Here is a 24,275-nt window from a genome sequence, read left to right on the forward strand (position 1 = left end):
ATGGCCACCACTACAGAGAGCCATCAACAGGCTGACCTGGAAAAGTCCATCACAACTGGCACAAATGGTGGTGATATTGGCGACACAACCAGACGCTACGACTATGGAGGAAACCCCATGACCCATATACACTCGGGAGCCGACGCGAGGCTGGCTGCCTTTGGAGGAGAGTTTCAACCCGGTCTGTACAAGCCGACGACGCACAGGAAGTTTGCCAATCCCGCGCCTCTCGGTCTGTCGGCTTTTGCCCTGACGACTTTTGTCCTCTCTCTCATCAATGTCAATGCCCGTGGCGTTGCCGAGCCAAACATTGTTCTGTCCCTGGCTTTTGGATACGGAGGTCTGGTTCAATTGCTGGCCGGCATGTGGTAAGTGGGACACGATCTTTTGAAAGCTTCCTTTGATTGTCGTGGCGCTTCCCAATGGGAAGAAATAATGACGAGTTCCATTGCTAATCTCACCGTGCGCGTATAGGGAAATGGCTGTAGGAAACACATTTGGTGCCACTGCACTTTCATCCTACGGCGGCTTCTGGATCGCCTATGCCATCCTGCTGACGCCGGGCTTCTCTGCCCTGTCGCCGTACACGGAAGCCGCCGACGAGGCGTCAGCCCTGGGCTTTTTCCTGACGGGCTGGTTCATCTTTACCTTTATCCTGTTCATCCTGACCCTGAAGTCGACTGTCATGTTTTGCATGCTCTTCTTCACCCTCGACCTCGCCTTTCTCATGCTCGCGTGCGGCGAGTTCGCCGCGGCCAACGGCAACGCGGCCTCGTCGCTCACGCTCAAGCACGCCGGCGGCGGCTTTGGTCTCTTGGCTGCCTTCTTGGCGTGGTATAATGCCTTTGCCGGTATGGCAGATAAGAGGTATGTTCTAGAACCACCCAAAAAATTCAACCCACATCTCTCGAATTCAAAAAACTGACTCGTCTTTTCTTTAGCAACTCGTTCTTCCTTATTCCCGTCATTCACTTCCCCTGGTCAGACAAGGGCCGTGAGCAGCGTGGCAAGACTCCTCGTGAGCAAGTCTAAGCATTGGTTCCATATAGAGAATCTGCTTTTGGAGAGGCCCAATGGGCTCCGGGTACGAATAGTATGACTTGATTGCTTGTGGCGTTGATGACGTTGAATATCCCATGACAATCTGTTGTTGTTTTTATCAAGCGATATGTTGTTATTCGATGAGCATCTGGGGAACAAAAAAAAAATAACCGAATGCTTCGAGAGGAGATGAGTAATGAACGTTTAGGGCGAATCCCCCCCTTGGCGTAAGCAAATAGTGAGCTCGTTAGTGGTCTGCTTGGTGGTGCAGAAATTTTTGTTGTGCTCGATCTAGATTTTATAATGACAAAACTACCCCTGATTTCTTGCAAAGACGAATTGGATTTCTGGTCTTTCTACTACTTCCGTGCAAATTCTGTTTCGTGAATATATTGTTGGGATACAGCAATATAATTGATTTCATCAACATCGGCTACTTCGCTGAAATGGCCACCGGCACACCTGCTAAACGGGCACTCCGATGGTAAATCCTCATTACCCAACGTCCATTCAATCTACCGGCCGAAAGGGGACCGGATTACCATCTGGACCGTGAACACTGATGGGGATAACGTTGGGATCAAGTAAAGCAGGAAACCAACTCGTGATGATGGCAATTTCACTTCCTTTCTAGTAGAAATTCTCCGAAAACAACCTTTACAAGCCCGCCGTCGCAACTCGATTCCCCACATGGGCTCTTCGGTCCGTCTCTAGGCGGTCTCATCCACAAGCCGATATGCCAGGTCGGCTATAACGCAAAGTGACCTTTTTCTGTCCTTTCTCTCCCCCTTTATTTGTGCTTTGTACATTTTCAACTATGCAAGGCACCATAAGGCCATCTCGACTCTCTTGGGCCAACGGAAAAGGCCATCCTCCGTTCGCCCGGACCTGACGTTGTCTCTCTAGCTTGTTCCTTTCCTCTTTCCACACAAGAAAGAGTGCCACAGCTAGTGGTCATCCTTAATTCGATCGTTGTGCCCGCAGCAAACGTGTGCATATGTATTAATGAGTGACATCAAATCAACAATGTCGGGTCTTTGCCAAAGGTGACAAAGCAAAGTCAGGAAACAAGAATCAATTGAAATATTGTTTGGCTTGTTAGCAGCAATATCGTATCGTATCGTATTACTGTTGCGCCTTCACAACTTCACAAATATTTATCAAGGAAACTCATCGTGACACTCATTTATTCATGCACTGCCAACCCCTAACTTTCTCTACTCTCAACTGCCATTTGAAAAAAGGTCTTGAATGGTGTTGACCTGCTTCCACCAGCCAATGTTTACATCGCTCAAGTAACACTACAGACTCCATTCTAATGAGATTCGAAAAGCGGCGCTACAGTCAAAATACCCTGGGAATCAACCAATGCATGAGCTATGCCAAATCGCAATAACACCTGTTTGATGCCCACCCTGAGTTCCACCCATTCATCTTTATCCATTCTCGTATCTTCATGCCAGCATGTTGTTCATTAGGTCGGCCTAGGCCCATGTCCTTGCGACTCGGGCAGCCGACGCCGTCCATACATTTCCTCCGTCGTTAATCGTCCCAAAGCTTTTGGTCAGAATTATTGCGTTCGATAGAACTTCTTGTACAGTGTATGCAGCAGCAAGTTGACGTTCAGCTTGAGATTGCCCTCAAACACATTCATGAACTGGTGGGACTCGAACTGGGACTGCAGGATGCTTTCAATCGGGATCAGTGCGCTGGCACCGGGGATCTGGATGTGCCCACGGCTGCCCTCGAGGTTGAAGACTCCGACCTCATCGCAGCTTATGGTCAGATTGATCACACCCCAATCACGCTCGGCTACTCCCTGCCAAGAAACAACGACGCCCCTATCGGCAAGAGAGCGCACGCTGTACTTGTACGAGCCGAACTTGGGGACCCGGCCCGAGCGCTCCAATTCGCGCTGGTGGTTGAATTGTTTGGTAAAGGGAAGGAGGAAACGTTTTTTGCTGTTGTCATTAGGTCAGTATTTCAACATTTCATGTAACTTGGTTGGATGACTTACCCCTTCTTGTTTTGCAAGGTTGCCATGGCCTGTTCGATGTAGTCGTCATAACTCTTGCGCTGTTGCTCCAGGTATTTGGCCTTCTGGTGCAAGTTGCCGAGCGTCATGCGAACTCCATCGAGCTCACGTTGTCTCTGCACTCGGCGCCTGCTCTTGGTGCGAATGTCGAGAGCAATGGCGTTCAGCACATCTTGGTAATAGTTTTGCTTGGAGATCCGACCCATGTGCTCAAGTCGCATGATGTTCTCCAGAGCATTTCGCTTCATGTCGTAGTATGACATCCGAGTGACATCTACCATGTTGGCGTCGGAATAGGCTCCCTTGGTATTGTTACCAGCAGCAAAGTCTTCTCGAAGCACGGCCGCCCATTTGTGCTCATCTTCTTGTGTAGGCGGACGAACCAGGATCTCAAGGAGATTCGCGCCGCTTTGGACACGAATGATGTAGAGAATGCAACGTTTCGTCTCCATGAATAGCGCCTTGACTTCAGCCTCCGGATCTTCAACGTCGTGCAGCTTTGGTGTTAAGAAGAGCTGGATTTCGGATGACCCTGCGGCAGTCATCTCATGCTCGTTGCTTTTGGCACTGCCAAGGTCTTGCATGATCTCGCGCAAGATATCATCACGGCCAGGACAAATGCTTGGGAGCTCATTGGCAATGATGGTGTGGATCGCGAAGACGTCGCCCATTTTGATGTAAAGCGTAGGCCTATTCTTGGCATACAAGTCATTGTATTCATCAATGTCAAAGGTGCTCTCGGCGTCGGCAACCGAAATAAGGTCATTGGTGATCTGAGCCAGACGTTCAGATGACTCTGCGACAAAGGCATTCAGTGGCTGGAGGTAGACATTCTCGCCACCAAAAGGCCTTCCAGAAGCAATTTGGCTCAGGACCTTGGCCACTTCGCCCAGGTTGCGCTTCTGCAGTGGGCCTAGAGTCTTCTCCATGACGCCTACTTGTTCTGGGTTGATGAGTGCGGGTTGCAGGTAAAACTTCCAGAGCCAGTTGGTGATAAGCTGCAAAACTTGCTGCTGAGGCTCCCTCTTGAACCTTTGACGCAATGCTTCGAAAGTCTGCAAGCAGACGAACCGCAGGCCGTAGGGCATCTTTGGGAGGAAATCCTCGAGCGCAACGAAGAATTGGTCGCAGATCTCGCGAAGATCCCGCAGGTGGTCAATGAAGAGCTCACGCGTCTCCGGATCCTTGATGGCCAAGTCTCTAGGCACGTCAAGTGGCCGCCTACTGGGGTAACCAGTGCGGAGCTCTTCATTGTTGATGGCTGATTTGTATATTTGGACTGGGTCGCTCTCCAAATCCAGTGCCGGGTCCTCGATGATGTTGTCACGGATTAAGGGGCCGAGAAGATCCCGCAGGTACTTGCGGTCGCGAGCCGACCGAGTATAGGCGCCAAGGAGACGAGCGGAGAAGAAGTTGCCGCGTAGGTAATCCTGGATTGTGCTGCAGCTGTCGACATCCTCCCTAATCGATCGAGTGATGAGTTTCAGTAGGTAATACTCTTCTCTTCGTTTCTGGGCATATCCGAACAAGCCCATGATCAAGTGTTCGATTCGCTTGCACTCCTTTTCAGCCGTGCCCTGCTCACGGACCCGTTTGAACAAACGCGCCAGGTATTGCGGTTGTGTCTGCAGATTGAAGAAAAGCTGTTGATAAGACTCGAGCTTCTTTCGGGAACTTTTGTTGAGAGCCTTTAGGTCGAATTGGTTCGCTGAGGCGATGGAAGTATTGGCCAGCAGTGAGCTTGCGTGGCCGCCAAAGTTGCTTTGGTGTCGAACAACTTCATCGAGGGTGATTTTGTTCTTCACCAGAAGGGCGATCTTGATATCGAGCTGATCAATGTACTGCTCAAGCATCTCGTTTTGGCGGACCTGCTGGACGACCGTCTTTCGGAGTCGTTCAAATTCGATTTCTTCGTTGAAGTCAAAGTCGCTGTCGTTGAGCAGGTGGACAAAGTTCTTGACGGCGTTGACAGGGGGATTCTTGCCCGTAGTGAGACTCTTGTATGCCTCGCCCTGGATCTTGGCACGAACAAAGCTTTGAATCTTGATGACCTTCTGCATGTTCTCGTTGAAGTGTCTCTTCTTTTCCTCAAAATGACCACGGACAATAAAACCCTTGGCGAGCGATTGTAATTCCGTGATTGCATCTTCGTGCTCGTCAAGTTCCGCGAGGAGATCCCCGACGCGAGCACGGCAGAGCATGGCGCGCGATAGAGCTTGGAGTGAGATGACTTGTTCTTCATGTGACTGAAGCTCATCCAAGAGGTCGAAGTGTCGCTTCCTAGACTGCAAACCCCGAATCCTTGCCTGGAGATCCTCAATGTCAGTCGTCAGGCCATCGAGCTCATCAAGGTCAGCGGCGATCCTTTGTCTTTCCAGCACGCCTCTCGCCATTGACTGTAGATCGATCACGGATGCTTCGTGCGTGCTCAAAGCATCAAGAAGATCAGCTGTAGCCGAGCGTACAGCTCCCGCACGGGTATGAGATTGCAGGTATGTAATGTCTGGAACATATTGTGCCAGCTCGGCCTTGGTAGCATTGACTTCGGATCGAACAGTGTTACCTCGGCATACAGCTTGCAGAGCTTCCCACTGCTGCGAGAAGCTCAATAGGGCCTCCCGCTGCTGGTTGGTCTGATTCCGTGTCAGCATTGCCCTAATAGAAGCTTGCAAACTCGTGATGGCCGAAGACTCCTGGTCAAGACTGTAAAGATCTTTCTCTAGCCTGTCTCGCACCAGCATGCCGCGAATCGCTGACTGCAGATGCATCACTGGTCCTTGCATGCTGTGCGTCTGCTGCTGCTGTGCGGCGATCTTCTCTCGTGCCAGGAAGCCCTTGCAGAGAGCCTGAATGCTCCGCACAGGGCCGTCTGCTTGTACTAATTGAGATCGAGTCTCGCGTACCTCGTTACGGACTTGAATAGCCCGCATCATGCTCTGAAGTTTGATGATGCTCTTCTCTTTGCTCTTCCAGAAGTCCTCTCTGTTAGCCATGCGACTGCGAACCAGAAATCCGCGGGCTGCACTCTGCAGCTGAATTGCGAAACGTCTCATTTGAAGTCGATAGTCCATAATTTGTCTGGTGAAGTCTCCACGTATCCGCGATTGGAGATCGACGATCCAGTCTTCCGCATCCCAGAGGCTGTTCATGATATTGGCCAGCCGCATCCGAGTGGAAGCACCACGAATCTGTGCTTGAAGGTCGAGAATCATTGCTTCGTTTTCTCCTAATTCACGGTCTATACGCTCCTCCTCAGTCTCTTCTGGTTCCGGGGTGGGTTCAACACCAAAGTCGGCGCCCATATTACCGAAGCTTGGCATGTTGACACCAAGCTTATCCAATCCTTTCTGCATTGCTTCGAGTTCGTGGTGCTCAAACTCGAGCTGACCAACCAGGTTGCCGATTCTGAAATCGACGATACCCTTGCGAAACAGCAGCCAACTAAGGGCATGTATACAGTAGATGACTTTGGGTATGTTCTTCTTCTCGTAGAGATCGGTCAGCTCGAAGCGGAATAATTCTGGCATCTCAACTTCGTCCAAGTACCGGAAAAAGGTAGCCACATTATCCCAGTGCCTGGCCTGAAGACGCGCGTGGCGGAATATTCGAAATCGTCTATCGGGATTCAAAGCCTCCACGACTTCGGCAATCGTAACGCCATCGCGCAATGCTTCCTCGAGCTCAACAATGGGCGGTATTTGTCTGTGAATAATGTCTTCGATCCATTCCTTGGCTTCACCAATGTGACAAAGGTACTCGTAAGCTTGGAGGAATTGGCGTTGTTTGTCCATCCAGTTTCGACCGGCAAACCCGTACTTGTCAGCACTGCGCTGACCATTCTGATCACCCGTGCGCTGCAACCTCCGACGGCCTCGCAGGCCTACGACCTCTTGCGTTGGTGATGTGATGGCAAAATCTTCCGCAGTGCCTAGCTTGGAAAGTGTTCGAAGTTGGCTTGTCGAGGAACGGCCGAGCTGCTGCAAGTCTGGTCTGCCGATGGGCGAGAGAGCCATAGCATTGCCCCCTGGTGGAGTCGGTCGCACAGAGTCAGAACGAGTGAGAAGCATTGATGTCGGGCGAGAGGCTGTTGTTCGCGGTCTAGGCGACGGTGACGTCTTCTCGTCCATGAGCGATAGTCTCCCAATGTCAATACTCTGGCCACGCTCGTGTCGAGTGGGCGTTCCAATATCTGTACTTTGGCCACGCTCATGTCGGCCATGGCTTCCAATATCTATGCTTTGGCCACGCTCATGTCGACCGTGGCTTCCGGCGTCGATACTCTGGCCGCGCTCGTGCCTAGAATAGCTCGGCGGTGTTTTAACTGGCGATTGGTGTGCAGGAGGACTCGGAGAGGGGCCGGGAGCCTGTGGGAGTGGCCTCAAAGATTGTCTGATTGAGCTGTACACATCCTTTGCATTTGGCGCAGACTCATCGAAGGTACTTGATCGCCTTGTCGTTTGCCGAATAGCTGCCTCACTCTTGCCGCGTCTGTGGCCAAGTACAGTTGGCCCAAATGCGCTTGATGTGACTGATGTATTTGCGCTGGTCCGTCCAAAGTCGTACGAATCAGATGTATACGAATAACCGGATGAAGCTGAGGAGGATGTTGTGGAAGGCTGCCGGGCGATGCTGTTGGGGGCGTAGTCGACAGTGTACGACTGCCTTAACGGGTGAGGACGGTGCGCCATGCTGAGCAACGACTGCTAGTAGTCTAGATGGTGCTCGTCCTGGGTATAATTGTATTGAATGTCGTCGGGAATCGGATGCCACATTACAAACAATAGCCGATTGTATTCCTCCAGATGCTCAGTCGGATGTAGGAGACATGAAGCTCCAGGCTGGACCAGAAAGAGAGACGGTGATGACGACCCAAAGCAGGACCAAAGGAAAACAGAGGCGGGCGCGGGCGGGCGCAGACGAAAACAATATTATCGCTCGATAAATGGCGGCCCGTCGCAAATGTTGTTGACGTATTCAAGGCTGCAGCGATATGGTGCCCAAAGTGGTCCAGTTTGTGCCTGGGGTAGCGCTGGTAGAGTATAATGAGAAATGGGTCAAATATGTTGTCCTTGCGCGCGTTCGGCGAAATGCGCAAAGGCTGGACCTGGTCGATTTTTAGTCGATCGGAGATCGTGCTCTGCGCACCGAGGCGGTTTAGCGATGGAAGAGTGTGTAAAACGGAAAAAAAGGCGAGATGACTCCCAGATCAAGTAATCAAAGGAATAGCAATGTCACATTCGCGAAAGACCATTAAGAGCGGCCTGCTATTAGGATTTGAGCAGAAAAATCAAGGTGGGCAGTCTAATGGCTTGGGCCGCCTTTACGAGGGGCTGGGAAGTCATGTTGTAAGAGGGCACGGCACAAGCTGAGAGCTGTTTTGTTTACTTCTGTAGCTGCTGAGCGACCGGCTTCCCCCGGCAGACCCCACCCACCGGCATAAGAAGCAACTTGAGCAGGGATGTTGAGTGGACAGCCAAATCGACCCATCAAGATGAGACTGTGACTTGTGGCTGGGGTGGGACAAGATCCCGGGCGGGGTTCAGGCCACTGCACCAGCCACCAGCCACCAGCCAAGCCAGCTGCAGCATCCCACCACAATCGATAAGCGCCTGGCGCCACAGAAGTTGCTCCCTGATGGCATATGCACGTCTCGAACGCGCTTACATCAAATGCTCAACGTAGGACCCCACCTGGACAAAATCTTTTGGGCTGCATATGTAAGCTATCGGCCTTATCGGAGCTCTCGATTTTGCAACTTTCTTGCTTGCTAGAGAAGTACTTGCTTACTACACCATGGAGTGCTGCAGATACGAAGTCTCTGGTTAACCGTCGTCGCCCCTCCCCACAGTGGGCAAGGGTCCCATCGGAGGTCCCAGGTGAATAAAAAAAAAATCGGCGAGCTCGAGGCACAGAGGCTTCTTTTTCCTTTCTTCTACTTGGGAAGAAGATCATTGTCCAAGCCGCCGTCGACTTGAAATCAATTCATTCGACGACAATCTTCGACCTCAATAATCTCTCATCAGTCGGTTTCTATCCTCTGATTTGACTTTGTTTTAGACACGATGCCTTCCACCAACGGTGTCAATGGCTCTGCCAAGGTCCTCGACCACACCACCGCTCTCGACCTCCTCAAGGAGTACGAGAGCCGCGATGGCCTCAGCATCGCAGACCTGATGGACACCAAGCTGCGGGGAGGTCTGACTTACAACGATTTCCTCCTCCTGCCTGGCTACATTGGTTTCCCCGCCTCCGACGTTGCCCTTGATTCTCCCGTAACAAAGAGAATCACCCTCAAGACCCCCTTCGTCTCTTCGCCCATGGACACTGTCACTGAGCACGAGATGGCCATCCACATGGCCCTCCAGGGTGGTCTGGGTGTCATCCACCACAACTGCTCTCCCGACGAGCAGGCCGAGATGGTCGCCAAGGTCAAGCGATACGAAAATGGCTTCATCGCTGACCCTGTCGTCATCTCCCGCCAGACCACCGTTGGTGAGGCTAGAGCCCTCAAGGAGACTTGGGGTTTCGGTGGTTTCCCCGTGACAGGTGAGCTCCCCAAAACTTTTTTATTCTGCAACGACTTTGCAAAATCCATTGCAGCACCACTCCTCACATCCGGCATCATATGATTACAAACCATAATTTTTAACTTTCGTTCCACCGTATCGACGAACTAGTCATGGGGAGACAATTATTTTCTAAATGACGATAGCCATCATTCATCCTTTTCAATCAATCAAAGAAACTGCGATGAATTAATGCTGACAATATGTTGCATCAGAGTCCGGCAAGCTCGGTTCCAAGCTTTTGGGTATCGTCACTAACCGTGACATCCAATTCGAGGATGACGAGAGCAAGTCGGTTGAGGCCGTCATGGTCACCGACCTCGTCACCGCTCCCCACGGCGTCGACCTGCTCGAGGCCAACAGCATCCTGGCCAAGTCCAAGAAGGGCAAGCTGCCCATCGTTGACAAGGACTTCAACCTCGTCTCCATGATCTCGCGCTCCGACCTTCGCAAGAACCACAACTACCCATTGGCATCCAAGTTGCCCGACTCGAAGCAGCTCATTGTTGCCGCTGCCATCGGTACCCGTCCCGAGGACAAGATCCGTCTTCAGAAGCTCGTTGATGCTGGTCTGGACATTGTCATCCTTGACAGCAGCCAGGGTAACAGCATGTACCAGATTGAAATGATCAAGTGGGTCAAGAAGGAGTTCCCCGACCTCGACGTCATTGGCGGAAACGTCGTGACTCGCGAGCAGGCCGCCAGCCTCATTGCTGCTGGTGTCGACGGTCTCCGTATTGGTATGGGTAGCGGAAGCGCCTGTATCACCCAGGAGGTCATGGCTGTCGGCCGTCCCCAGGCTGCCGCTGTCTACTCCGTCTCTTCCTTTGCTGCCCGCTTTGGCGTCCCCTGCATTGCCGATGGTGGTATCCAGAACGTTGGTCACATTGTCAAGGGTCTCTCTCTTGGCGCTACCACCATTATGATGGGTGGTCTTCTGGCTGGTACCACTGAGTCGCCTGGTAGCCTCACCTCGTTTGTCACTCGTGATGGCAAGCTCGTCCAGACCAAGGCCTACCGTGGCATGGGCAGCATTGACGCCATGCAGGACAAGAAGGCTGGTGCTGGTAGCAAGAACTCTCAGGCCAGCAACGCTGGTACCGCCCGATACTTCTCCGAGGGCGATAGCGTGCTTGTTGCTCAGGGTGTTTCCGGTACTGTGGCCCACCGTGGCTCCGTCGGCAAGTTCGTTCCTTACCTGGCTGCTGGTGTGAAACACTCTATGCAGGATGCCGGTATCAAGAGCTTGCAGGAGCTCCACGAGAAGGTGGCCGACGGTTCTATGCGCTTCGAGATCCGAACCGCCAGTGCTCAGCTTGAGGGTAACGTCAACATGGAGAGCTACGAGAAGAAGCTCTACGCATAAATCCAGCTAAATGCTTGATGGAGATGATCACAATGCAGACGACTGCAAATGAATCATCTAGAAAAAATGATACCAGAAGTGGCCTTGCGTTCGCTTCAAAGGACTTGTGACATAAGTCCGCAAAACAAAAAGGCGTTTCGGTGTTGATTTTGGTCTTGGGTTGACAGCGGAATCTATGTAGCATGTATCGCAACGGTACCACCAAAAAAGAAATTTTTGAAAGTGTAAAAGCAATTTACTTGAAACATTGAGTTGTGACATAATAATGGGCGTGACAATTTTATAAAGCTAAATACTCAAAATATTAGAGCTTCGCCGCCTTCCAAATCCATGTAGTATTTATTCTTCAAGTTGACAACTCATTTGATCAACGTTTTCTTAGCTGCATTCAAGGGGTTGAGCTTTGAGAACGATGGAGCCGGCTCGTTGTTCCTTGCGACCTTATTTGATGGTCTTAGTCGCCTTCTTGATGCAAGCATTGATAATATCCACCCACTTCATGGCATTGGCAATATCCTTGTTGTCGATACTTTCCACCAAGCCTGGGAAGACGGCTGTCGTGAAAAAAATTAGCAAAAATTGAACCACACAAGAAAGAAAGAAACTACACAAGAGGGGGAGATTTGAAGGGCGAGAACTTACCACCGGCATAACCAGTCCAAATGCCAGGCGCAAAGACCACGTGCTTGAACCAGGGTCGCCCATCGAGACCGCCCTCGTAGAGGAATGCGCGCTCAATCTTCTTGTACTTTGTGTTAGTAGCGCGGACCTGGTGCAGCAGCTTGAGCTTGGTGATCCACTTCCACCAAGGGATATCGTCGTCGACCTTGGCGGCGAGCTCGGCGGCGTGGGCGTCGAGAGCGACGGCAGCCTGGCGCAGCTCGCCAATCGAGTCCTGGAGCTTCTTGAGCGTGAAGAGCTTAAAGGCCTCGACGTCGCTTTGGGCCGTCAGGTCCGTGTTGGTAGTGCGAGAGCGGAACGCGGCGATCTCGGCCTCGGTGCTGGGTTCCGTCGAGCCCGCGGCGGGGCTCAGCTTCTGCTCGACTTTTTCAACGTAGCCCTTGAGAGCGTCGGCGTAGTCTGTGGCGTTGAAGGGGACCAATGGCGTCTCCGACACCTTGGCCACGGCGAGTGCGAGGACCTGAGCCATGGTCTTGTGGTAGACAAAGCCCGGGTCGCCAAACTTGCTCATCCAGTGGTAGCTGTCGTAGTTGCTGTGGTATTGGTAGACGGGGGAGTCAGCCGACTGGCCACCGAAGCCCATGTCGAGCGAAGGGATACCGGCAAAGTCCTGGAAAGCAGTAAAGTCGCTGCCCGAGCCCATGGTTGAGATGTGCCCGTCCCAGGTGTCGCGAACCGTCTGGCCGAAGACCGTCTGGTTGGGAGAGGGCACCATGTCCGTGACTTCATAGATCAGCTTGTTGAGGACTGGAGAGGCCGAAGCCGAAAACACAGGCGAGCGGACACCGACGTCAACGTTGATGTAGGCCACGTTGGCACCCGACAGCCAAGGCAAGTATTCTTCAACCCATTCCGTGCTACCAACCAGACCGTACTCCTCACCATCCCAGCTGGCAAACACAATGGTGCGCAGAGGCTTCCAGCCGACTTCCAGGGCCTTTCCAAAGCTGCGAATGGCCTCGTTGATTACGGCAGATCCACTGTTCGGGTCACCCGCGCCGCCAGCAATCCATGCATCTCGGTGGTTTCCGACCACGACGACTTCGTCCGGGATGGTACCGTTAATGATACCAATAACATCCCACAGTGGTGTAATCGTGTACTCTTGCTCGTTGTAGAGGTTGAGGACAACACCCTCGGGTGAAGGGCCGATGTTGTAGTCAACACCCTTGTATTCAAGTCCCTGGTTGGCAGTCCAGTACTTGTTAAAGTCGGACGACTTGGGTCCGTGGCCATTCAATGCCTGAAGGATAGGAATTGCCTCTGCATATGAGACGGGCAGGGAAGGAATACTCGGGATCTTGCCCTCCACAGGTTCTCTCGGCACACCGGGCTTTGACGGATATCCGGGTGTGGTAGGGTCACCGGGAGCAACGCTCAAGAATTGCACTGATCCACGCTGCACACTGCTAGGGTGGCGTGCAGGACCGTCGGGGTAGGCCTTGTAGCCATTCTCCTCGGTGATCTCGCCATCATCACCAGGGTCGGTGAAGATGACTGTACCAATCATGCCGAGCTCCTCGGCCCTCTTGACTTTCAGGCCACGGAAGATACCTCCATATCGCACGAGGGCAATCTTGCCCTCGAGAGTAATGTTTGCCTTGACGAGATCATCAAAATCTTGGTAAGTGCCGTAATTGACGTAGACAAATTGGCCCGTCACGTTGCCACTAGCAGAGTATCCGTGGAAAGTAGGGACACTGTTCTCGAGGCCGCTCGTTTCGTCTTCCTCGAGAATGGCTTCCTCCAGGGTGGCCTCAAAGGCAACCTTCCAGGCCGCAGAGCCCTCGGACTCCGGCTTCTCCAGCAATGCCAAACGGTGGTCTACAGGGTAGTTGATATATGTGTCGTAAGCCACGATATCTGACTGGACACCCCACTCATTCCATCGGTCTCGAGTCCATTCAGCCTGAGGATCTTAGTATGGTTTTCACGTGGCCATCGACGGTCATGGCAGCACATACCTGTGACAAGTTCTTGCCTGCCAAGTGAGGTCCGGATGTATAATACTTGCTCCACTCGCCAGCCTTTTCGCCGCTGGGTGTTTCTAGGAGGATGGTCTTCAGCTCATCAAATGAGACGTGGCGGCCATGTTCGTGGTGAGGGTGGTGCTGTTGGGGATCAAAGGAAAAGGTCCACAAAAAGACGAGCAGCAAAGCTACTAGAGATGAGCCCAAGGCGACGCTGCAAAAGCGCCTCACGGTCTGGTGCGGGTAGCGCCGTGGCACCTCCCCAACCTTGACCGTGGTGATCAGTGGCGTCCGCTCACTCGGCATCTTCCCCATGGTCGACGCCGGTCAGATGTAATCGTGTCTGCCGACTACTTTTGTCTATGAGATGGTGCTAGGTGATGTTTCTAGAGATTCTGATTATGAGGGAGAAAAGTGAAGGTGTGAATTTGCCGCTGCGCGGTGATGTCGTTGTCTTGCCGTGGTGCAGCGGGACTAGTTGGCTTATCATTGGCCACCAGGGTCCGACGAAATCCGTTGACGACCGGGGTACGGATAGTCCTTGTCGGCGGTGGTCCGTCGCGACAGACGGCTTTCGGGGCAGTTGTACAGAGTGTATAGGCGTCTAGCAACTCAGACTATGGTCGGCGGCATTCAATACCCGGCGCGTGGATATAAGATAGTCTATGTGACTTCTGCTTCGATGGAGAACTAGTATTACTAGTTGGATGGGAGCTAGGTACGATCACATCTACAATCATCTGTCTGTGCCGCCGATGACGATTTGAGGCAAGAAGCTCGGGCCAGTGGCCGCACCGACCTGCCAGATCCGACGCTGGGGTAGGTGTGGGAATCGCAGCAAAAAACGCCATTGCATTTGCAGAAGACGCAATTTGGACCACTTAAATTCGACTTGGAAAAGAGTCGAGACATGTTTTGAATTCTCAAGGATTCTAAACAAGCAAGGCTCTTCGAGGACTTTTGTAGTTTACTGCAAGGAAAGCAATTTTATGCAATTAATTGCAGCCATTACTAACATTTCCAGTAAGTGTCCATCGGCAAAATCTGCAATAACAACCGCCATATCTTGCATTTTATGCGAATTACATAAGAAAAAGTATATAAATACCTGGATAATATATTCTATATTTTTCATGACGTTTCGTCTGGATTGCACTATTTGTATCAAGCAGCCCATGGGATAGCACATCCTGCCTTGGTATGCAACACGATTATATACGCCACAAGCATTTTTCACAAAGAAAAACTATCCCACATCATCGTACCCTGTAGACAGTGGCAGCGACAGGCAATAATATCCATCAATTATGCTGTGAAATAGTTTATATTATTACAGTCAGCTAATCATCAAAGCGTATGCCCATGAAATGATCGTCTTCTGGGCGTCTTGTTTGGGATGCTTCAAATTCCATAGGTCACGAGAGTTGACGTGACAACCACTACTGTGTACATTGTGGTGCGTGAAGCACTCGTAGGTAGGTAGGTCTTCTGTGAGTGTGCTGCGAACCAGGCGCAAACTGCGCCGGAATTGAGCGTGGGAACTGCAGGCCAATGCGGGGTGCCGGATCCGCATCCAATAAGACGAAGCCCAAAGTCAGGGTAAAAGTGGATACTGGAGGCCACTTGATCCTCCGCCTCACTGAATCCTCCATCTTGTGACTTCCTCCAACATGGGTAATGGAGGCTTGTCATATTATTCTTCGGCCGGCATCGTTCGTTGTCGCTATCTTTTATGACCATGTTACAGCCGCTGCAAGTATCGGCCGCCTGCTATGACGCGCCGGGCGGTGTTTGGCACTTATTAACGAGGAGTCACCGTCCGACAGCGGACCTAAACAAGCAAAAAGGACCAACGCCAAAAGGCTCACTCAGCCCTTAGGCGGTTAGTCCCTTTGCGCATACACGAGCCTCGTAGTGATCTCGATTTGCTTTTCCATTCGGAACAACAGAACTTTGTCTAAATAGCAATATCGTTACTTACAGTCAAAAGATCAAGATGCATACAAATAACTACAAATCATACTCTATATGTACGTATATATGTTGGGCAAAACTGCAGAAGAATAATACATGTAATAAGCGAGATACGCCGCCCTCTCTGTGAGTTAACCCTTGCCCCCGGAAATGCAGTGGCCATATCTAGGAAAACTCTGCCACCCACGATCAAAAACAGCGGCCCACCACACTCTCTATGCCTGCTTACCCAAATAAGTGATTGTCTCGTGCCCAGCGAATGAGAGTCGAGCCGCGGCGCTTTTTGCAGTTTTACTCAAAAGATCAACCTGCTACAATTTTGGGTCTAGACTGCCTTTGTATGCAGATGATGGACCTAGATGGATGGGACCGGTGCCCATACACCCGGGACCCATTATTTGATCATTATGGAAAGTCGGTCGGGAAGCGCTTGCTACTTTTTTTTTATCCTGCCTCTTTTCTCGTTCTCCCCTCCGAGTTGTTTGTTGAAAACTTCCTCGCAACTTGACTCTTTCTCTGTAGCCGCTGATTTACCTCAAGAAGCTAATACTTTTTATCTGGATTCATAACATATCCGTTCGAGATATTCCAAATCCTGATAATTCTTGTCGGTTTGTGCATGATCTACCTATTCCAGGCTAGGATAAGTGCTTGGCTCTCACGACAACGACACGATACGGCAGTAGTGTGCCCCATCTGCCATCACCCGTCGATTTCTACTCGCCGTCAACATGGATCCGGACAGTCAGCGGCCCAAATTGCCAACAAAGCAGCTCGCCATTCTGGGTAAGCAATTTGCAATATCTCCTATGTAACTACAGTACCTACACACATTACAAAGTATTCTGCCCTACGCCAGTTGCTGTCGCGTGCTACTTGAAGCCGATAGAGAAACGCCATGGTACCGATATCAAGGATCGGCTTCAAACTCATCCATTCAACTTACCCTGTCGGTTGTATTCTTGTCTCAATATATCTCTTGCTATAAAGTTCCTCGGCTTATTTGGGCACTCCTTTGGCCATCCCGTATATACATGTGCAAGTTTGCATTCTGCTGTTCACCGTTTGGTTCAATGTGACTGTGGCTATACATGACGCACTCTCATCAGACACAGCATAGGGATTCGAATTTTCGCGGGCAACAAGAGCAAGAGCGGCTCATCCATCCACAGAGACAGATGATTCAAAAACATGACCAGGTACTCTCAAACTCTATTGCAATCATGCTAACATAAATTCCAGCTGTGGCGCGTTTCGCTGAACCGTTGGCCCTGACCTCGGTGTTCCCTTACCTCCCCGAGATGATTGCCAGTTTCGGCGTGGAGAAGAAGGAGATCGCAAAATGGGCCGGTGCCACGAGCGCAGTCTTTTCACTTGCCCAGAGCTTGACTGCTGTTCCTTGGGGACGGGCCTCGGACAAGGTTGGAAGAAAGCCCGTCATCATGATCGGGCTGCTCTGTACCATGACTTGCTTTCTGATTTGGGGTGTCTCAACGAGTCTTGCCATGGCCATCACTGTTCGAGCAATTCAAGGAGCAAGTAACGGAAATGGTCAGTATTTTATCTAATTAGCTATCGAATCGCAAGGCTAACTTTGTCTAGTCGGAATCATCAGAACCATGGTGGCCGAGATGGTGCCAGAAAAAGAGCTGCAGCCAAGAGCGTTCTCCATTATGCCCTTGGTCTGGAGCATAGGATCAATCTTTGGTCCTGCCTTTGGTGGATTCTTTGCCAAACCTGCCGAGCGATTCCCCTCAATATTCGGCAATATTGAATTCTTCAAGGCTTATCCCTTTGCTCTGCCAAACATACTCGGATCAATCATATTCCTCGTTTCCGTCACGACCGGCACTCTTTTCCTGAAAGAAACACTGGCAAGTAAGCGTGACACGAAGGATTGGGGTCTGGTGCTCGGTGAGCGGATCAAGGCAGCTCTCCCAGGACGGCAACCTAAGCGGACGAGACGCTATTCATTCCAGGACGATGAGGCTTCAGCACCGTTATTACGCTCAGACATGTCTCGACAAGCCAATTCGAAATCAGCTGCCAAACAAGCACCCCCAGCACCGCCATCGTATCGTTCAGTCTTTTCACGGCAGTCCGTCATTAATTTGATCTCTTATACCTTCCTGGCCCTTCACTCCGTCGCCTATGATCAAATCCTTCCTGTTTTCCTCAACTACCCGCGCGACGAACATGACCCAGCTGATTTCCGACTCCCCTTTGTCTTTACTGGAGGCTTTGGTATGAGTTCAGGAAGTATTGGAACTATTTTCACCGTTTACGGACTAGTTTGTGGTTTGATTCAGGTAAGCATCCATTGCCAATTAGTCCCGTCCGAAGCGGTCGCCTTTGTGAAATAATGATCGTGCTGACCATTATCATAGTTCCTGATATTCCCCCCATTATGTTCCTACTTTGGTGTTTTGAACTGCTTCAAGGCGTGTGCCGTCACATTTCCACTTGTGTACATCGTGACACCATTCACAACTCTGATTGAAGACGAGACTACGCGCGTGTGCATGCTGCTAGTAGTCATGTCGGTGAAAGCCTGCTGCGTCATCATTGGTTTTCCCTGCACCACCATCTTGCTCACAAACAGTGCGACAAGCCTGAACATTCTCGGCACTCTGAATGGATTCGCGACAACTTTCAGTGCTTTGGGCCGTGCCTCGGGACCAGCATTGGCCGGTGGTGCTTTCACTTGGGGTGTGAGAAATGGTATAATTGCCATTCCGTGGTGGCTCCTCGCTGTTATTGCAGCGATTGGAGCGATTCCGGCTTGGTGGATCGAGGAGGGCGATGCACCATCAACATCTGCAGCTGCTTCTACCCCAGCATCCGACTCGGATGCTGATAGCCAAGAGACCGTCATCGAGGACAATCGCACCACCAGTCCCGAAGCATCGAGGTCGCGGGCCATTGTCTTTGCTGATGGTGCGGACCAGTTGAATGCTCGAGAGGATGATTCCGTGATTCATGATCCTACAGGTCATGATGACCTGCCCCTCGTGGGAAGCATGCGTAGCAATAGCGGCATGGACTATGCCGGCATGACAAGACAGGGAAGCATATCGAAAAATTCTGGGCCAAGCTATGGGTCCATCAAGAACTAATCTATGTATACCGTTCCGACGATTGCTTCTAGCACACTCAACATAAAAGGAGGTGGGATATTTGGAACCTGATAAATGGTTCAAGCGTGATGGGGATTGCTTTTTTGCACGCATTCTGATGGCGTTACTGCGGCACTTGGCCAAATTTGTTCATATTTCGTCATTTCCGTCTTCATGGGGCATATAGTTTTGGTTTTCGCAATTAAGATCATTGGTGTATTTACACCTTGCCACTGAACTTGCAGCGGTACTCAGGATTTAGGTAGGACCATAGAATAATAATTGATGATATACTTTTGCGTCGTTTGATCAACCTTTTGTTTCTTTTTTATTTTGTCTGGCAATCATCTTAATTTTTCTTTTCAATTGAAATGCTGCAATAACGTGGAGCATAACGCAAAGGCTCTGCCTGTTGAAAATTTACCGAACATTGTCGGAGAGTTGCTTACGAATCTAGGATTCTAAACTCTCCGATATTCATCCGTCTTGCAAAAGGGACGCGCGATAGGTGCTACCTAGCACAATAAAGCCCATGAATGACTGCATTCCCACCCCGGGATACCATTAATTTATTCAGTGTCTGGTGGATTTAGGTATATATGTAGGCGTAGCCATTCCTTATTCACGTCTTGATGACGAGTATTGCGCCCAGCACTTTTGGGGGCCATAAATCATTCTAGCAATTTACTCTACCTGCATTGTCGCATCCAAGACTATTGTCGACAATGGCTCAACTTCCCACCACCATGCGCTCACTTATAGCGCCCACGCCGTGCAAGCCCAAGGATTACGATGTTGTCAATCTGCCAGTGCCTGTGATCCAGAAACCGGATGAGATTCTCATCAAAGTCCACGCGGCAGGTTTCATGACGGGCGACTCACTGGTTGCTGCCGGGAGCTTGAATTTCTTGCTCAAGAACAAGTAAGATATGATCAATTTCAACCAATGTGTCAAACCCCATCTACTCACAATTTGAAACAGGTATCCCATCAAGCTAGGCGTCGGAGGCGCCGGTGTTGTGGTCGCTGTTGGGTCTGCCGTCACCAAGTTTCAACCCGGCGACGCCGTGTACGGCGGCGCCATGAGCCAGCCCATGACCCTCTCCCCGCCTCCGGGCTTCTGTTCCGAGTACTGCATCGGGCGCGAACGCTATCTCCTGCCCAAACCCCCAGGCGTCTCGTTCGAGGAGGCCGCGGGCTTGCTGGGCAACACCCTCACGGCGGTCGAGTCCCTCGAGCTCGGCGCGGCGCTCCTGTCCGAGCGTAGCGGCCGGTCCCTCGAGGGGGCCACGGTCTTGGTCCCGGGCGCGCTGAGCGCCACGGGTCACGTCGCCCTGCAGCTGCTGCGCAACGTGTACGGGGCCGGGCGCATCGTCACGACGGCGTCGACGGCCAAGGTGCCCCTCGTCGAGGAGCGCCTCGGGTCCGGCATCGTGGACCAGGTGGTCGACTACACGGCGACGCCGCGCCTGACCGACGTCGTACCCGCGGGTTCCGTTGATTTTGCCTATAATACGCAATTCACCGCGCTCACGACCCTCGTACCGCTCCTTAGGCCTGATACCGGTGTCATTGTGTCCGTTGCCAGCATGTTCCCATCGCGGATCCTGAAGCTGAATTTTCCATCGTTGCCGTTTTGGTTGGGCTGGGCGGCCGACCTGGTGAATCTGTGGTATCACTACTGGATGCTCCGGGGTACTAATGTTGTGCTGGACCAAGTTTCCGGTAGTCTAGAGAAGCCGGAGATTGTGAAAAAGACTGCCGACGTGATTGCCCAGAAGAAAGTCAGATGTGTCATGAGGGTTGTGCCTTTAAGTGATCTCGACGCTCTAAGAAAGGAATGCGAACAGGTATATACGGGTAAAGGCGGTATTGGTAGTCTTGTAATCAAAATGGTGTAGAGACTAAGTATTCATGTATATGATTGACGAGCGGTTTCTTCTTTTCCAAGTGCAATTAAGCTATTGAAAAGAAATATTTCATTTGCCCTGTTTTTATTGTGTGTAAGACTAATGTCGACGGGACTTGGATATCGTACCACTATGCGATCATTTATAGTGCCCAGCCATGCAATCGTTATTCATCATGGACACCAGAGCATTATCAGCGTCATGACTGCGAGATGATCCAGCTAATTTATCTGCATAATAAGTCACTCAACATCGAAGCACCTTATGTTACAGGCGTCTCGATCGATTGAGACACGAAATTTAATACCTATATACATAAATAGGCAATGCATAAATCACGTGATGCACCGCGCATAAAAACTTGTCAAAGCAGGAAATGGCGCGCATAGAGCTTGTATGCCTGTCGCCTCCTTCTAATCTATTTCTTGTATCTCTAACTTTGTCACGTTTCCCTTGCATTCACCTTTATTTTTTTTATTTTTATTTTTTTTTAAATACATGGTAGTAAGATTTAATCATCCCGCCCCCACTTGGCGAGTCTCAAGTCTCGGAGATAAGAGATGATGAGGGCCTCTAAAGGTCCATCAACCTCATGTCACGCATGCCGCTTGAGGCGTGCTAAGGTGAGCATTTTGCCCTCTCACTTTTCTGCCTTTCAGATCAACACGAGAGGTGAGCAAACATGGTCACAACCACAACTGACCAACGGCTGGCTGACTCTAAAATCTCGGAATTAGTGCGACAAGGTAAAACCAGGCTGTTCGCAATGTGCACGCAAGTTTCGCAAGTGTCCCGGATACCCTGACCTGGCAGAATTGCGTGTCAAGGACGAGACTCAAAGCGTCGTGAATAAAGCTCAGATCAATCGCTATAGCTCCTTTGCGGATCTTCCCAGGACCAGAAATACTAATCATGACGTCAAAATAAAAGGGGAGTTCAGTTTCAATTTGGCCATTCAGGCTGCTCCCTCACAAGACATCGAACATATCGCAACTGCATTCTTCCTTAAATCATATGTACCGATATCTAGCTTCTCTGCGATTCTACTGTCTCCTTCCAACGAGCTCTCAGAATTAAGATCCGATGCCCTCAAGGCTGCTTCTTTGGCATATCTATCGATTTTCGTCGCTCCGTCTTCTTACTCGCCAGTTCTCAAATGGGCCACCGCCTCGAAATATGGGATCGCTCTCTCACACACAAACCACTCGCTCATGTACTCCGGGTCTGCAATTCAGGATGATACTCTCCTTGCAGTCCTACTCCTAGCCCTCTCGGAAGCTTTCAGTGTGCAAGGTTCAGTGAGCTGTGCTGCTTGGTTGACTCATACAAAAGGCATCCGGACCCTGATCTCTATGCGGCGGAGACAACTTCCACAGTATTCGGGATACAGTCGAGAGCTTGATAAATTGGCCGCGCAACAAATATGTGCTGCCTGCTTACTGGCGACAGAGCCAAGCATGTCCCAGAGAGAGGCTGTGATGAAACAAAAGAAAACAGATGTGGTCATTGGGCCGGCACCAGAAAGGCTGCTTGACCGCCTCATTGCCTACCAGACAGCTTTACAGACGGTTGCAGGAATAGACAGACACATGGTGCTCATACAACAGGCAGTTGAGCTCGATACCTACATTACATGCAGTAGGCTCAAGCCGTTGCCTCACAATACAACATCGTGGCCGGAATATATGCTTGCTCTCAAGTCACGATTCGGAATACATATGATGCGACTTTTCCTCAACCAAAGCCTGTATTCCCGGATAACACGAGTACTATTCGAAAACTCATACTCGGAGGGCCAAATCCTCGATCAGATGACTACGGTGCGCCATTTGTGCAGAAAAACAATACAAGAGATTGCCTCCGAGATCTTGGCCGTTATGCCAGTTCTGTTGGGATGCTCAAGGGAAGAGGTGGGCTTGGCTTTAATGGCACGTCGCTTGCTATGGCCAATGGCCTTTCTCGCAAACTCGGAATCCTGCTCGTCCTCACAGCGTTCATCTCTTCGCACGCATATTACGGAACTGATACAAAGATGGAATGTGCTTCCGGCAACAGAGGTGATCGAAATGCTAGAGAGGCCTTCAGGCCCTCAAGATTGGTATGAAAATCTTTTGTACAAGCAATCACTCGGAATATCTAACCCACCTTTTAGGCTCCTTTTATGTCACGTATTTTGAAGACAATGCGAATAGAACAATCTTTCGATAAGCTACAGGGATTTATCACATAATCTTAATTTTTCTCGTGATTCTTTAGGCATCTATTGTAAAAAACATGCCGCTTTCTTCTTCTCGTGAAATCTGCGCCACAACTCGGTCCATCTCCTATCCCCACCCTCCTTACTCGTGCCTAAGGGTAAGGTACATTGGTACTTATTTTCGAATAACTTTCCGTATTAGGAAAGGGCCGGAATTATAGACCATCACATTGGGCGTATCATGTCAACTCATATAAGAAGAAGACTTGAGCAAAACGGCATTTCTCCTGGTTGTTTTCCTGGATAAGCCGATTAATTGAATAATTCATATCGCAGAGGATTGCTAAGCTTTTCCAATTCATCGGTCGACTCTTCTCCTTCTATACCTTTATACTCGTCTTTACTTCCATCAAAATGCCTCTCGACGGAAGAGCCTATGTTTCCATTGCGGAGCTGGTAATATACCTTCCTCTGACGCTTGCGGCAGTTTCGGTGTGTAAACGCCATGGCTTCGAACGCTCCTCTGGCTGGATTTACATCATAATGCTTGGCATTATCCGTGTCATTGGCGCCGTGTGCAACCTTGTTACCTACAGCAGTCCTTCTGTCGGTCTTTACACGGCTGTCTTCACGCTTGATTCTATTGGTATATCGCCAATGTTGTTTGCCACTTTAGGGCTTATATCTAGGTTGTAAGTAATCTGGCCTTGAGAATTCTGTATCCAAACATTCGATTTTCCAAAGTAGAGCCACCTAACATCAAAACCAATGCAGGTTTCGTTGGACCCAAGCCCTTTCTAATACTCGTGCCCGTTCCAAACAGTTCCGACTTGCTCAATTGGTTTTTACCGCTGGCTTTATCCTCAGCATTGTTGGCGGCGTCACGACGCAAAACACTACAGATCCCAGCACGATAAGCAGAGTCGCTATTCTTCTCTACCTCCTCGGATTCATTGTATGCGCCGGCTTTGAGGCTACAGCATGGACGAACCTGAGTCACCACCAATCTATACCAGCTGCGGAGCGCAACATTGTCTTTATCGTTGCGGCTGCACTACCTCTGATCCTCATACGCATCATCTTCTCACTGTTGGTCGTCTTTGTACATGATTCGACATTCAGCATCGTTCGAGGTCCGACAGGTGTCTATGTCGGCATGGCTGTGGTAGAAGAAGTGCTCGTCATGGTCATGTACACGATTGCTGGTTGGAGAGTTGGCCCGTTGGATGAAGCAATGAGCACAACCGCTTTGCTCGTACAGCACTGAAAGAGGGGTCTAGTTATTCAGGCCATCATTGTCTTGACTGTGTACAATATAACATATCTAGTGAAGTATCCATATAGATGGCCTGCTTAGACAATGAGAGCAGAGATTAGCAAGCCATTTTCATCATCGACGTGTTCTATGTTTTTGAACGT

At 50.6% G+C, this 24,275-nt stretch overlaps 8 protein-coding genes across 8 annotated transcripts; 6 read left to right on the plus strand and 2 right to left on the minus strand.

The window, feature by feature from the left end:
• PFICI_06811 (uncharacterized protein) lies at positions 1 to 1,032 on the plus strand (the record flags this gene model as incomplete). The annotated part of the gene is made up of 3 exons (XM_007835392.1): positions 1 to 368; positions 475 to 867; positions 942 to 1,032. 3 exons carry the CDS (start codon positions 1 to 3, stop codon positions 1,030 to 1,032), a joined length of 852 nt encoding a protein of 283 aa, XP_007833583.1.
• Positions 1,033 to 2,611: 1,579 nt separating this feature from the next.
• On the minus strand, positions 2,612 to 7,764 carry PFICI_06812 (uncharacterized protein; the record flags this gene model as incomplete). Its single annotated transcript, XM_007835393.1, has 2 exons — positions 2,612 to 3,002; positions 3,059 to 7,764. The coding sequence occupies 2 exons, from the start codon at positions 7,762 to 7,764 to the stop codon at positions 2,612 to 2,614; spliced, it is 5,097 nt and encodes a 1,698-aa protein (XP_007833584.1).
• Positions 7,765 to 9,138: 1,374 nt separating this feature from the next.
• On the plus strand, positions 9,139 to 11,008 carry PFICI_06813 (Inosine-5'-monophosphate dehydrogenase; the record flags this gene model as incomplete). The annotated part of the gene is made up of 2 exons (XM_007835394.1): positions 9,139 to 9,622; positions 9,858 to 11,008. The coding sequence occupies 2 exons, from the start codon at positions 9,139 to 9,141 to the stop codon at positions 11,006 to 11,008; spliced, it is 1,635 nt and encodes a 544-aa protein (XP_007833585.1).
• A 441-nt stretch (positions 11,009 to 11,449) lies between these two features.
• Positions 11,450 to 13,974, minus strand: PFICI_06814 (uncharacterized protein; the record flags this gene model as incomplete). The annotated part of the gene is made up of 3 exons (XM_007835395.1): positions 11,450 to 11,562; positions 11,651 to 13,598; positions 13,654 to 13,974. 3 exons carry the CDS (start codon positions 13,972 to 13,974, stop codon positions 11,450 to 11,452), a joined length of 2,382 nt encoding a protein of 793 aa, XP_007833586.1.
• Positions 13,975 to 16,364: 2,390 nt separating this feature from the next.
• PFICI_06815 (uncharacterized protein) lies at positions 16,365 to 18,749 on the plus strand (the record flags this gene model as incomplete). The annotated part of the gene is made up of 4 exons (XM_007835396.1): positions 16,365 to 16,419; positions 16,876 to 17,184; positions 17,236 to 17,942; positions 18,021 to 18,749. The coding sequence occupies 4 exons, from the start codon at positions 16,365 to 16,367 to the stop codon at positions 18,747 to 18,749; spliced, it is 1,800 nt and encodes a 599-aa protein (XP_007833587.1).
• A 725-nt stretch (positions 18,750 to 19,474) lies between these two features.
• PFICI_06816 (uncharacterized protein) lies at positions 19,475 to 20,650 on the plus strand (the record flags this gene model as incomplete). Its single annotated transcript, XM_007835397.1, has 2 exons — positions 19,475 to 19,671; positions 19,732 to 20,650. The coding sequence occupies 2 exons, from the start codon at positions 19,475 to 19,477 to the stop codon at positions 20,648 to 20,650; spliced, it is 1,116 nt and encodes a 371-aa protein (XP_007833588.1).
• Positions 20,651 to 21,341: 691 nt separating this feature from the next.
• On the plus strand, positions 21,342 to 22,889 carry PFICI_06817 (uncharacterized protein; the record flags this gene model as incomplete). The annotated part of the gene is made up of 4 exons (XM_007835398.1): positions 21,342 to 21,405; positions 21,590 to 21,957; positions 22,302 to 22,757; positions 22,812 to 22,889. The coding sequence occupies 4 exons, from the start codon at positions 21,342 to 21,344 to the stop codon at positions 22,887 to 22,889; spliced, it is 966 nt and encodes a 321-aa protein (XP_007833589.1).
• Positions 22,890 to 23,270: 381 nt separating this feature from the next.
• On the plus strand, positions 23,271 to 24,123 carry PFICI_06818 (uncharacterized protein; the record flags this gene model as incomplete). The annotated part of the gene is made up of 2 exons (XM_007835399.1): positions 23,271 to 23,548; positions 23,631 to 24,123. The coding sequence occupies 2 exons, from the start codon at positions 23,271 to 23,273 to the stop codon at positions 24,121 to 24,123; spliced, it is 771 nt and encodes a 256-aa protein (XP_007833590.1).
• Between the last annotated feature and the right edge of the window lie 152 nt (positions 24,124 to 24,275).

The sequence above is a fragment of the Pestalotiopsis fici genome, assembly GCF_000516985.1.
Source record: "Pestalotiopsis fici W106-1 unplaced genomic scaffold PFICI_Scf_4, whole genome shotgun sequence".
Taxonomy (NCBI): Eukaryota; Fungi; Ascomycota; class Sordariomycetes; order Amphisphaeriales; family Sporocadaceae; genus Pestalotiopsis; species Pestalotiopsis fici.